General features: G+C 44.3%; 1 protein-coding gene across 3 annotated transcripts; it reads left to right on the top strand.

Moving 5' to 3' along the window:
* On the top strand, positions 1 to 3,967 carry LOC133916376 (ankyrin repeat-containing protein At5g02620-like). Of its 3 annotated transcripts, none has more exons than XM_062360020.1 (4): positions 1 to 258; positions 975 to 1,392; positions 1,482 to 1,891; positions 1,976 to 3,771. In XM_062360020.1, exons 2-4 carry the CDS (start codon positions 1,011 to 1,013, stop codon positions 2,837 to 2,839), a joined length of 1,656 nt encoding a protein of 551 aa, XP_062216004.1. In that variant the 5' UTR covers positions 1 to 258; positions 975 to 1,010; the 3' UTR covers positions 2,840 to 3,771. The 3 variants fall into 3 exon arrangements, 2 of the variants coding, with proteins under 2 accessions (XP_062216004.1, XP_062216003.1); XR_009909485.1 differs by lacking the exon at positions 1 to 258 and adding an exon at positions 3,811 to 3,967 and having other exon boundaries at positions 278 to 1,392; positions 1,976 to 3,010; XM_062360019.1 differs by lacking the exon at positions 1 to 258 and having other exon boundaries at positions 278 to 1,392.
* Positions 3,968 to 10,812: the final 6,845 nt, after the last annotated feature.

The raw sequence follows: 10,812 nt of genomic DNA, 5'->3' as shown, positions 1-10,812 counted from the left end.
GAATCCACGTCACGGCTCACAATTAGTCGTGCTAGTATTCTTAATTTAGACAGAAGAAGACGAGCAAAGAAAACATTTTTTAAGAAGGAAAAACACACTGAATTTGATTCCATTTTCCCATGCCTGCTCATGCGTTGATTCGACTGGCGATTATTGTAATCGGCCAACCCGGTTCTTGCGCATCATCTGCTGATCCGCCTGTGGATAGGGGTCCCATGGCTCACATGGACGCCGAGAGGAGGCGCAGAGCTCACGCCGGTATGTTTGTTCTTTGCACCCATGTGTGCCTGTGGCCGCCCAGTTTCTGTTCGTAGGGGATAGCGTCGGAGATTCTATATTTCTAATGCGATTCTTGATCCCAATTATGCGTATACATATTTTTCTTCTATTGGAGGCCATCATGTGTTCTTGGTCTTAGTGCATTGTGCTTTTCGATCCCCCTGTGTTTCTTATGTGCCATTGCTGATTGAGTCTGAGGTGGAAATGGGACGGCTTTTCGAGGTGATTGCATCGTCGCGAAAAGGGGATCGGAACGGGGCGAAATGATTGAAAGGTTGAGGCGTTGCTTAGCAGTGTTGGTGTTGCGAACTTTTTCTAGATCTCTAGTCCAGTTTTTATGTGATTTTGTGGTGCAAATTGAGGTGCTTTTATGTGGATAGATGGAGTGGGGAGGGCGCTTGCATGGCACTAGCTTGAAGGCCTCTTTTACATTCGGTTCATACTTCCTTTTTTTTTCCTGGACTTTTTGTGTCATCTTTTTTGTTGTTCTTTTCATCTTGCCTTTCCAAGGATTTTATTTCCACAATGTGGTAGGAATATGATTGGTTAAATTCTTTTAGAGAGCTAGGATTGGGTAATTTGGTAGGTGAATTGGCCAAGTGGGCAAAAAAAGATAAGAAAAGTGAGAAAGAAATGTTGCTAAACAATGTTAATGGAGTAATGGGGTCTTTTGGTGGTTCATCTTGTTACTGCAGCCATTGTTGCTGCATTTTGACGTGCCTCCGAGCTTGATGGAAGCGAACAACCAACCCGGCGAGGACAGGCCGCCGGCGCAGCCCGAGCCCATGGACTCGCCGAGGGCGGCGACGCGGCGCAAGAAGATGACGAAACAGCTGACCGGGAAGCGGGACGACACCGCGATGCACGCGGCGGCGCGCGCCGGCCAGCTCGGCTCCGTGCGGGAGATGCTGTTCGGCAAGACCCCGGCGGAGCTGGGCGCGCTGCTTTCGAAGCAGAACCAGGCCGGGGAGACGCCGCTGTTCGTCGCCGCCGAGTACGGGTACGTGGCCCTGGTGGACGAGATGATCAAGTACCACGACGTCGCCACCGCCGGCATCAAGGCCCGCAGCGGCTACGACGCCCTCCACATCGCTGCCAAGCAAGGGGATGTAGGTATTGATATGTCATCGCCATTGAGGCCAGCTCGTGTCATTGTGAAACCAACTCGAGATGGCACATTTATGTCGTTTAATGCCATGCAGACGTGGTGAAGGAGCTGCTGCAGGCGCTTCCGGAGCTGTCGATGACGGTGGACGCGTCGAACACGACGGCGCTGAACACGGCGGCGACGCAGGGGCACATGGAGGTGGTGAGGCTTCTGCTTGAGGTGGACGGGAGCCTGGCTCTGATCGCGCGGAGCAACGGCAAGACGGCGCTGCACTCGGCGGCGCGGAACGGGCACGTGGAGGTGGTGCGCGCGCTGCTGGAGGCGGAGCCCAGCATCGCGCTGCGGAAGGACAAGAAGTGCCAGACGGCGCTGCACATGGCCGCCAAGGGCACAAGACTGGACCTTGTCGACGCGCTCCTCGCCGGCGAGCCGTCGCTGCTCAACGTGACGGACAACAAGGGCAACACCGCACTGCACATCGCGTCTCGCAAGGCGCGCCACCAGGTGAGTTGCAGTGCGCAGGCATGCAAGTAAACGCAACCCTTTTGACTAATGCGTCGAGTTCGTGAAAAAAATCGCGTTCTGCAGATCATAAAGCGGCTGCTTGAGCTGCCGGACACGGACCTCAAGGCGATCAACCGGTCCCGCGAGACCGCGCTGGACACGGCGGAGAAGATGGGCAACGCCGACGTGTCCGGCCTGCTGGCAGAGCACGGCGTGCAGTCGGCGCGCGCCATTAGCCCCGAGGGCGGCAACCAGGCGGGCGAGTTGAAGCAGCAGGTGAGCGACATCAAGCACGAGGTGCACTCGCAGCTGGAGCAGACGCGGCAGACGCGCGTGCGCATGCAGGGCATCACGAAGCGCATCAATAAGCTCCACGAGGAGGGGCTGAACAACGCCATCAACTCGACCACCGTGGTGGCCGTGCTGATCGCGACGGTGGCGTTCGCGGCCATCTTCACGGTGCCCGGGGAGTACGCGGACGATCCGGGCAGCCTGGCCCCGGGGCAGGCGCTGGGGGAGGCGAACATCTCCCACGAGACGGCGTTCATCATCTTCTTCGTGTTCGACTCGGTGGCGCTCTTCATCTCGCTGGCCGTGGTGGTGGTGCAGACATCGGTGGTGGTGAGCGAGCGCAAGGCCAAGAAGCAGATGATGGCGGTGATTAACAAGCTCATGTGGGTGGCGTGCGTGCTCATCAGCGTGGCGTTCCTGGCGCTGTCGTTCGTCGTGGTGGGCCGCACCGAGCGGTGGCTGGCCGTGGCCGTGACCATCATGGGCGCCACCATCCTGGTCACCACCATCGGCACCATGCTCTACTGGGTCATCGCGCACCGGCTGGAGTCCAAGCGGATGCGCAGCTCCTCGCTCAGCCGCTCCCGGTCCTTCTCCTGCTCCGGTATGTCCGAGAGCGTGTGGATCGACGAGTTCAAGAGGATGTACGCCATCTGACGACTGATGCTGGCCGCTTTCCTCTATTACTACGTGCACGAGCATGAGTGAGCATGACCATGCCAACATTGCCGTGCCGGGCTAGCAAAATTTCAGCACCTCACGGACTTTTTGCCGGTTGCTGAATTTTGACGGGGACGGAACTAGATGGCTAAGGAAGCAGCTGCCACGGTGAGCGCAGTTTTGGTCTCTTTCCACTTCGGGTCTAGCTGAGACACACGCGGTTTTATGAGCGAATATTTCGGTAAAAAAATTGCGCATCAGCGCTTTCTCTCTATTGTGTACATTAAGGTTCTTTTTACATTAAGATCATATTTGTTTTAGTTAAGATTCTGAAAACCAGCTTGTAAATTATAAATCGTAAAAAGTCAGATTGTAGAAAGTTTTTAATTATAGATTATAAAAGATTTTGATGGACAGTTCAGCAAAATAAATTTTTACAATTTGTGAAAACCGACAAAAACAACTTTTTGGATTCCCACAATCCAACAAGTAGATTGTAAAAAGCTATAACAAAAAGCTATTTAGTTGTTTCAACTTTAGATTGTAAAAACTGAAAGTCACAATTCAAAATCGAAAGAAACATGTCCTAAATATTTCTGGAACTTTTAGAGAAACCATGATTTCTAAAAAATACTGTGGTACGAAAAACTTTGAGATGTTTGATTAGTAGGGAAGCTGTAGTTTTATAAACTATAGTATGACTAATATCATTGCATTTTTAGAGTTTCTAAAAATCCACTCACCGCCATCCGTCCGTGCTGTAATGCACTACTTGAAGTCCCCTGTGCTGCCATGTGATCTACGTCAAATTTCTACAAAAGTTGTTCTTTTTTCTCTCTTAAGTAACAAATAAACTTGAGAATCAGGCTTTAGTTGTTAGTGGAGGTGTTTGTACCATCTATCCATGAGTGATTAAATTCGTGTGCTACTTGTGTATCTCACAAAGTTGAAATTTTCTTTCAATGTAGGACGACGTATCTATCGACAACAAGACGTCTGTAGTGACTTTATCAATCTTCAAGCTTTGTATCTTCAGTCTTTAGTAGATGTTGTGTATGTATGTGTGATAGTATAAGTATATGGATGCATCTGTGTGTTGTACTAGAGGTTTCTAAGAAAGTAATAAATGAACCTATATTGTAAATTTCCAAAATGTTATTTAATATATTGTATTTGTCTCATTCATTTTTTGACCGTTAGATCTATATACAACCCTCCAGATCTAACTCATTTTACCTTATCCTCATCCACCTCCTACTCCCTCGATCTTCATTTTCATTGACGCCATCGCACCTTGACACCTGACACCGCCATCACACCCAACACCCCTGATTCCTGCCTCACTGGCACTCCTCCTCCCTCCCCGATGCGTTCTCATTCGACCTTGTTTGCACCCCCCCCTCCACCACCACCCTGATTGACTCCAATGGCGCTACTGCCGCCACCCTCCATCGTAGCCATCGCTAACTACTCAACGTGTGACACCCCTAGTCGGAGAAGCGAGGTTTATCCTTCGGAATCCCCTACTCTATATTGGCGACTACTTGGTGGAGAAGGCCACCAGAAATTGAGGCCATGGTTATAATCGGATTTTCCAATCTACTAGACATATTATCACGTGAGTAATCATCTTGACCTTCGAGTTCCTAGGCTCGATGACCAAAATTCACCATTGGGGATCAAGGAATCTCTGTCAACCTGTAGGGATTCACATAGATGTTGGGTCTGAAATCGTCATAGAACTCATCATCGGAGTAGCCCATTGTCACAGATTTGATTCACTTAATTGATAAAGACATGTCTTATTGTATCCCCACGGATTGCGTCAACTATCGATGATTGGTAAAGTTGATTATGAAAATATTTATTTTAAGTAGGAATACTTGGTTATCAATTGTGTATGGAAGAGAAGGACAAATGAGATTTTATATAGGTTCGGATCTCTCGTAGGATAACAATCCTATGTTATGTGCTGCCTTAATTGATCTCATGAGAAGACAATTATAATGAGGTGTGTCTAAATCTACTCCTATGAATCTTGACAAGTTTTCTTATGTTCAAGATCTTAAAGCTATGCCGAATGAATCTGGTTGTGGCTTGAGTCTACTATGGGTCTAAGTTGGTTATTTTTGCTTCTATCCGACATTATATTGCTTATGTTTGGCTCTCTTTCTCACCTCCTCTTTGGATTGCCCCCTCATCTTCTTATATAGTCAGATTAAAGAGGTGTACCATACACGGTGTCTCAAGCATAATATTTCTGGATTGTATTATCTAGAGGATTCTTTTCTAATTAGGGAATAGTTTCATATAGAACATGATGAACTGTCTGGAATAACCGTACTTGTCTTATAACGGTTATTAAATCTATCATACAAGATAACATATATATACACACACGATGGTACTCCATCATCAGGATATATTATATTTATATTAATTAGTAATTATTAAATCCTCGTCCTACTATAGTTGGTGATTCAACACTTTTTAATTATTAAAATTCTCATCTCTACTGTAGTTGGTGATTCAACACTTAATCAAGTATGTGATTAAATCTTGCATGAACAAAGAACCTACCTATCACTTAGTCTGACTGCATTGTCACAACAACATAAGGCGACAATAGCATGACACAAGCGCAGAATACCATTAAGAGAATGCTAATAGTAAAAACAGGAGATGGAAAGCAAAAACATTCCAGAATAGTTACTCTATAATGTATTTGTTTGATAAAATAGCACTTTCAGATTTAATTTAATTCAATTTCTGATATAATATAAACAAGAATAGATACAGATAATGAATATCGACTAGGTTTCGACTAGCTTCGATGAGTCTCGACAAGATTCGACTAGTTCCGACTAGATTTGACTATCACTCGAGTAAGACTCTACTAGCTCCGACGAGTCTCGACTAGATTTGACTATCACTCGACTAGGGTTCGACTAGATAACAATGTACGTACCTGATGGCGACGTGTGATGTAGAGGCTCTCATAATGTCGAAGCAGTAGATGATGACAAAGATGATGAAGTAGATCGTGATGATGTAGAGGAAGTAGATCATGAGTATCATGATGAGCTCTTCCCAAAAATCTTATTCGCCATCTCTCGGTACAAGATCCCAAGAGGGAGGAGTTCCAGAGACTTGCACTCCCATTCTTCGGTGCATGCCGACGCAATAGGATGGAGTAGACTACGTGCGATGGCATAACAAAGAGAAATTGGTAAAACCCTAATCATGTATATTCCTTTGTGGTGGCGGCTGACAGATATATATAGAGGGAGAATTGTGCGGTTTAAGTGCGCTACAATCGGACTCTGTTACGTGCCATGATCAGACTCTTAACCAACATAATTTTCATATACTTATCTGTTTGCCCACGTACCAAAAAAAACTGCAAAAGAAAGCCATACATGCGCAAGCAACTGGACCCGATTTCGGCAGACCATTCACGCAAGTGTTGCACACTCGCCCCCTCCCCCGCCCCCACCCCGGCCATAGCCCAGCGAGGCGAGCGCACATGTGTGTTCTCCTATTCCTCTCATCCATACATGCTAAGTGGGGAGGAGAGAAACCCTTTTAAATTTCCCTCCCTCCAACTCCACTAGCAAGGTGGGACTAAAATACTACGTGAAAAAAGGTCATGGGTGACATGTAACGCACGCGTCACCTCGAACACATCACTTGTGACGATCAGTGACATCCCAAGAGAGAGGGGGTGAATTAGGACACTTAAAAACTAATGGCTCCAAAAACTTCAAAAGATAAACCTATATCAATTTCTATCTAAATGTGCTCTAGGTTTATCTAGTGTGTCTACTCTACCATTTAAAATGTTTGCAACCTGCTCTAGGAAGGTAAATTGCAAGTAAGTAAATGCGGAAACGTAAATAAGGTAGAGCGATAAACTCGACATAAAGGATTTTTATCCTATGGTATCGGTGGCACACAAGCCACCTCTAGTCCACGTTAGAGCTCTACAAAGGATATGCTCCCGGTCGTCAAGTCTCTTCCGGTCATGGCTCTTGAGCTACTAAGTCACAAAGACAAGGCTTCAAGCACGATGAGCCACCAAGCCACCAAGGTGAGGTCTCACCACTAACCTCTCTTTCGGTCACTTATACACCATCTTCACTTCGAAGATTTAGTCACAAAGACAAGGGCCTCCGCGTCTTCGCATAATCTTCTTGCTGCCGCTCCAAACCAAGTCGAAGGGACAAGTTACCGGCGAGTCACCAAGACTCCAAGGTATCGACGTATCTCTCGGTACATGGTTGGATCACTCCTTGATCCTCTCTCTAGGTTACAGCACCTAGCAACACTTCTCTCTAGGGCTATAAGCACTAATCACTCTCTATGATATGCTTAATCGTGTTGGATGATCACTTTTAGCACTTTGATGACTTGAATATCTTTTCAGGTGTACATGAGCTTCTCTAGACTCGAACACCTCCAAATGACTGAGTGCAGGGGGTATTTACAGCCTCAACCCCGCAAACTAACCGTTGCCCTAATGGCTCAAATTCACTGTATACGCCGGATGATCCGATGTAAACAACATAGTACTCACCGGGCCATCCGACGTGTACATCTTCTAAAATTAGTCATTAAAACTCCACTCAAAGCTTATGTGAACATCAGATGTTCCGGTGTGTTCACCCGCTCTGTCGTCGGACCTTCCTGTGTGTTTAAATGAGCCATCTCGCGCCTTCCTCAGTGCAAAATACTCCAGCATTGCTTTGCTTCATTGCCGGACCATCCAGTGTGTTAAACTATACCAAACCTAACTTTGACAAATTCTCTGCAACAAATGCTCCAACTTATACTACGGCATGCATAGTATCGATCGCTGGACCTTCCGGCGTGTAGTCCTTCGGTCTTCCCACTGTTGCAACCCTCTCTGCAACAATTGCTCTGGCGTATACTCTGGTGTGCACACTTCAATCACTGGACCTTCTGCTGTGTAACATCCTTAAGCTTCAACTCAGAAATGCTCCGGTGTTCATATCTTCACATCGCCAGATCATCCGGCATGTAAACACACCCGACAAGAAAACACTCCTGCGTTCACAACTCCTCTGTGCCGGACCTTCTAGTGTAGTCATTTTTTATGGGATTTCTCCAATTCAACCAAGCTTTATCCCAGCTGCGGTGGCTTCTTAATGTATTCATCCATGAGACCTAATATTCTTGACAAACATATTAGTCTCATTGACTATGTTGTCATTAATCACCAAAATCACAATCATGACCTAATAGGGTCATTTTCGCTACAATCTCCCCTTTTTGGTGATTGATGACAACACAACCAAAACAAGTGACAATAAATGATACCAATTATAAAGAGTCTTACCATATTGCTTGGATACATATTCTTACCACTTAGTCCTTCTTTGTTGTGGCTCTCCCTTTCTCTAATGTTACTATCTCCCTTGATCAATCTATGCAAGAGCTTCTCTACTTTTGTCAACCTTCATGTATCTTGCACTTGCTTTGATCATCACAATCCCCCCCCCCCCTTTGTCAACAATCTCCCAAAAAGGCTATAAATATATGTTGAACTCAAGAGAAAAAACATTAGAGGACATGGGAGAGAGCTCCATAAACTATGATCCAATAAAGTGATACCACTATTAGGGATTAAATTTAAAAGATATGTGGATATCAATTAAGATGAAAGCACATAGATCACAATTCATGAAAACCACATAATATAGTCTAAAGTCCCCCTTTTTGTGTGCACACATATGATGAGAAAGAAACATATGCACAACTAGACAGTATGTCAAGATAGGAACTTTAAGCCATATTATGCATGGAGGTAGCTTAAATGAACAAAAGATTTGACAAAGATACCAATTGAAACCTTTAAGAATTGTATACCTCCGGATACTTATCGATTACTCTATGAGACTACAAAAGATATCACTTGAAACACATGTTAGTCTCAAAATCACAACCTATAAGATATACTCCCTGTAAATGTGTGTAGATAAGTATTGAATACTTGTGAAAGATATGCACTTGTTATTGATAACAACGAGGAGGGAACCCTATAGATTGGTTCATAGCACATAAAGGATACCAATTGTAAAATTAGTGTCATGTAAGAAACCTACTACTAATAAACCATGTATGTTGCTCATAAGAAAGAGAGAAACATAAACAACCTATCATATGAAAACCTACACTAGGCATTGCAATAAATTGAATTGAGAGCATACAATCCCAGACAAGGTAAGTGAATTCATCAATTTAGAGGATTTAGTATCTAGTACAATTGTCTTGTTTACCTTTGGATGTGAATGTGGGTATATGATGATTATGATCTTCATTAATGCGCTTAATCCTTAAATCTTCACTTCATCTTGTGAGCCAAGTCTCCAAATCCCCGAGCCGATTTGTGGATCTCAAGTCTTCTTTGGTACCCAAATCGATTAGAGCCCTTTTATATTGGTGATGACTTTCTTAAGCACCTAAATACGTTGGTTCCACCTCCGGTCCTTTCTACCAACCATGTGTATAACCACTTTGCTATTGTTCTTTTTCTTGAGCTTGTAGTGGTTACTTTTGGTCTTGATGTAGATGTTGGAGGTCTTGTTGGAGAGGTTCATGATCTTTTTTTTTCTCCTTAGTCTCATTCTTGACTTGCTGACTTTGGGTATGGCTTGTTCTTGATCTGGCGGTAGCACCTAGCCGGTCCTGGTAAGAAAAACAATAGAGCACCCTGGTTATAACCAAAATGCACAAAATGACATCAAATCATATTATATCATTAGAAATAACATCACAGAGCTGCAGACGAGGGAAAATAAGCACCCACAGCTATCTTACCCTCCTCCTTCAACATTTCATTACTAGGTATAATCTCAAACCTTCCTTACACATCAGAACTAGAATAGCAAGCTCGAAAGAGATTCATCTCTTAAGATGACTCAGTATAATTGTCACATAATACTTATCATTCTACCAAGAAACCATGTGGACGAGATCACGCAGATACAATGCAGTTCAATCAAATGACCTAACTACCCAGAACAATTGAGCTACAAAAAATCAGTCTTTCAAGAACTTGATTCCATATATATGTGATTAGTCAAATATCAAAAAGAAAAATTTATAAGACAATAACTAGTCTGGACATTAACTAGTCTGGACATATGAAACTTCACACAAATGACGAATTAATATGTTCGATGTCACAACATTCATGAAGACATTAATATCTAGCTCACTGGCTACTACTTATAGCTGGCAGAGAGATGCGTGTGCATGGCAAACTATTGTAATTGAACAATTACTCTTCCTAATTACAATCTCTCCGCTATCTTCCCCAAATTCCTGCTACATTATACCTAGGTTATACGAGCTGCATTCTACTTTTGTTCATTGACTCTACTGGGATCCAATAATTATATCATGGTTCACACATTGCTTAAAGTTCTAGAAAAACTTGTGAACCTATGTAAAATTCTTGGAGTGTGCATCACAACAAATTCAATTTAGTTCACATAGATGATAATTTCATGAATTTGTTTGGCAATACAAATGGAATTTAACAATTTTGCAAAAATTCACAAAAATTCCATTGTATCTTGTGAACCTATGGTAAAATGTTCAGTACCGAAGCACACATCCATGAGCACAAAAATACAAATGAAAAATCTAATTTGATTGCCACCATGCGACCATGGAGCACACATCCACTTTACAATACCTCTAATTTGCCCTAAACCCACATACATGAGCATCCTCCATCCATCATCCATGATCATCAAAATATCTCAAATTTGCATACAATTTGAACTAAACCTAATATATTGGTGGTTGGGGAGGAGGTGGCGACCGAGGAGAAGGTGGATGCTGTGGAGGAGGCGGCGCATCGAGATGCGATCGGGGATGAGGTGGCGGCCAGGGAGAATGCGGCGATAAGGGAGGAGGCGGCGCTCAGGGAGGAGGCGGCC

This window comes from Phragmites australis, chromosome 4 (genome assembly GCF_958298935.1).
Source record: "Phragmites australis chromosome 4, lpPhrAust1.1, whole genome shotgun sequence".
Lineage (NCBI taxonomy): Eukaryota > Viridiplantae > Streptophyta > Magnoliopsida > Poales > Poaceae > Phragmites > Phragmites australis.
Note: the sequence above shows the minus strand (reverse complement) of the source record. Positions and strands in the feature narration are given on the sequence as shown.

Bases quoted from the DNA above. Each gene is read 5' to 3' on its own strand.
- LOC133916376 (XM_062360020.1), top strand. From the start codon at position 1,011: ATGGAAGCGAACAACCAACCCGGCGAGGACAGGCCGCCGGCGCAGCCC. The intron at 1,393-1,481 runs GTATTGATATGT...AATGCCATGCAG, and splicing joins TGCCAAGCAAGGGGATGTAG to ACGTGGTGAAGGAGCTGCTG. The intron at 1,892-1,975 runs GTGAGTTGCAGT...CGCGTTCTGCAG, and splicing joins CTCGCAAGGCGCGCCACCAG to ATCATAAAGCGGCTGCTTGA.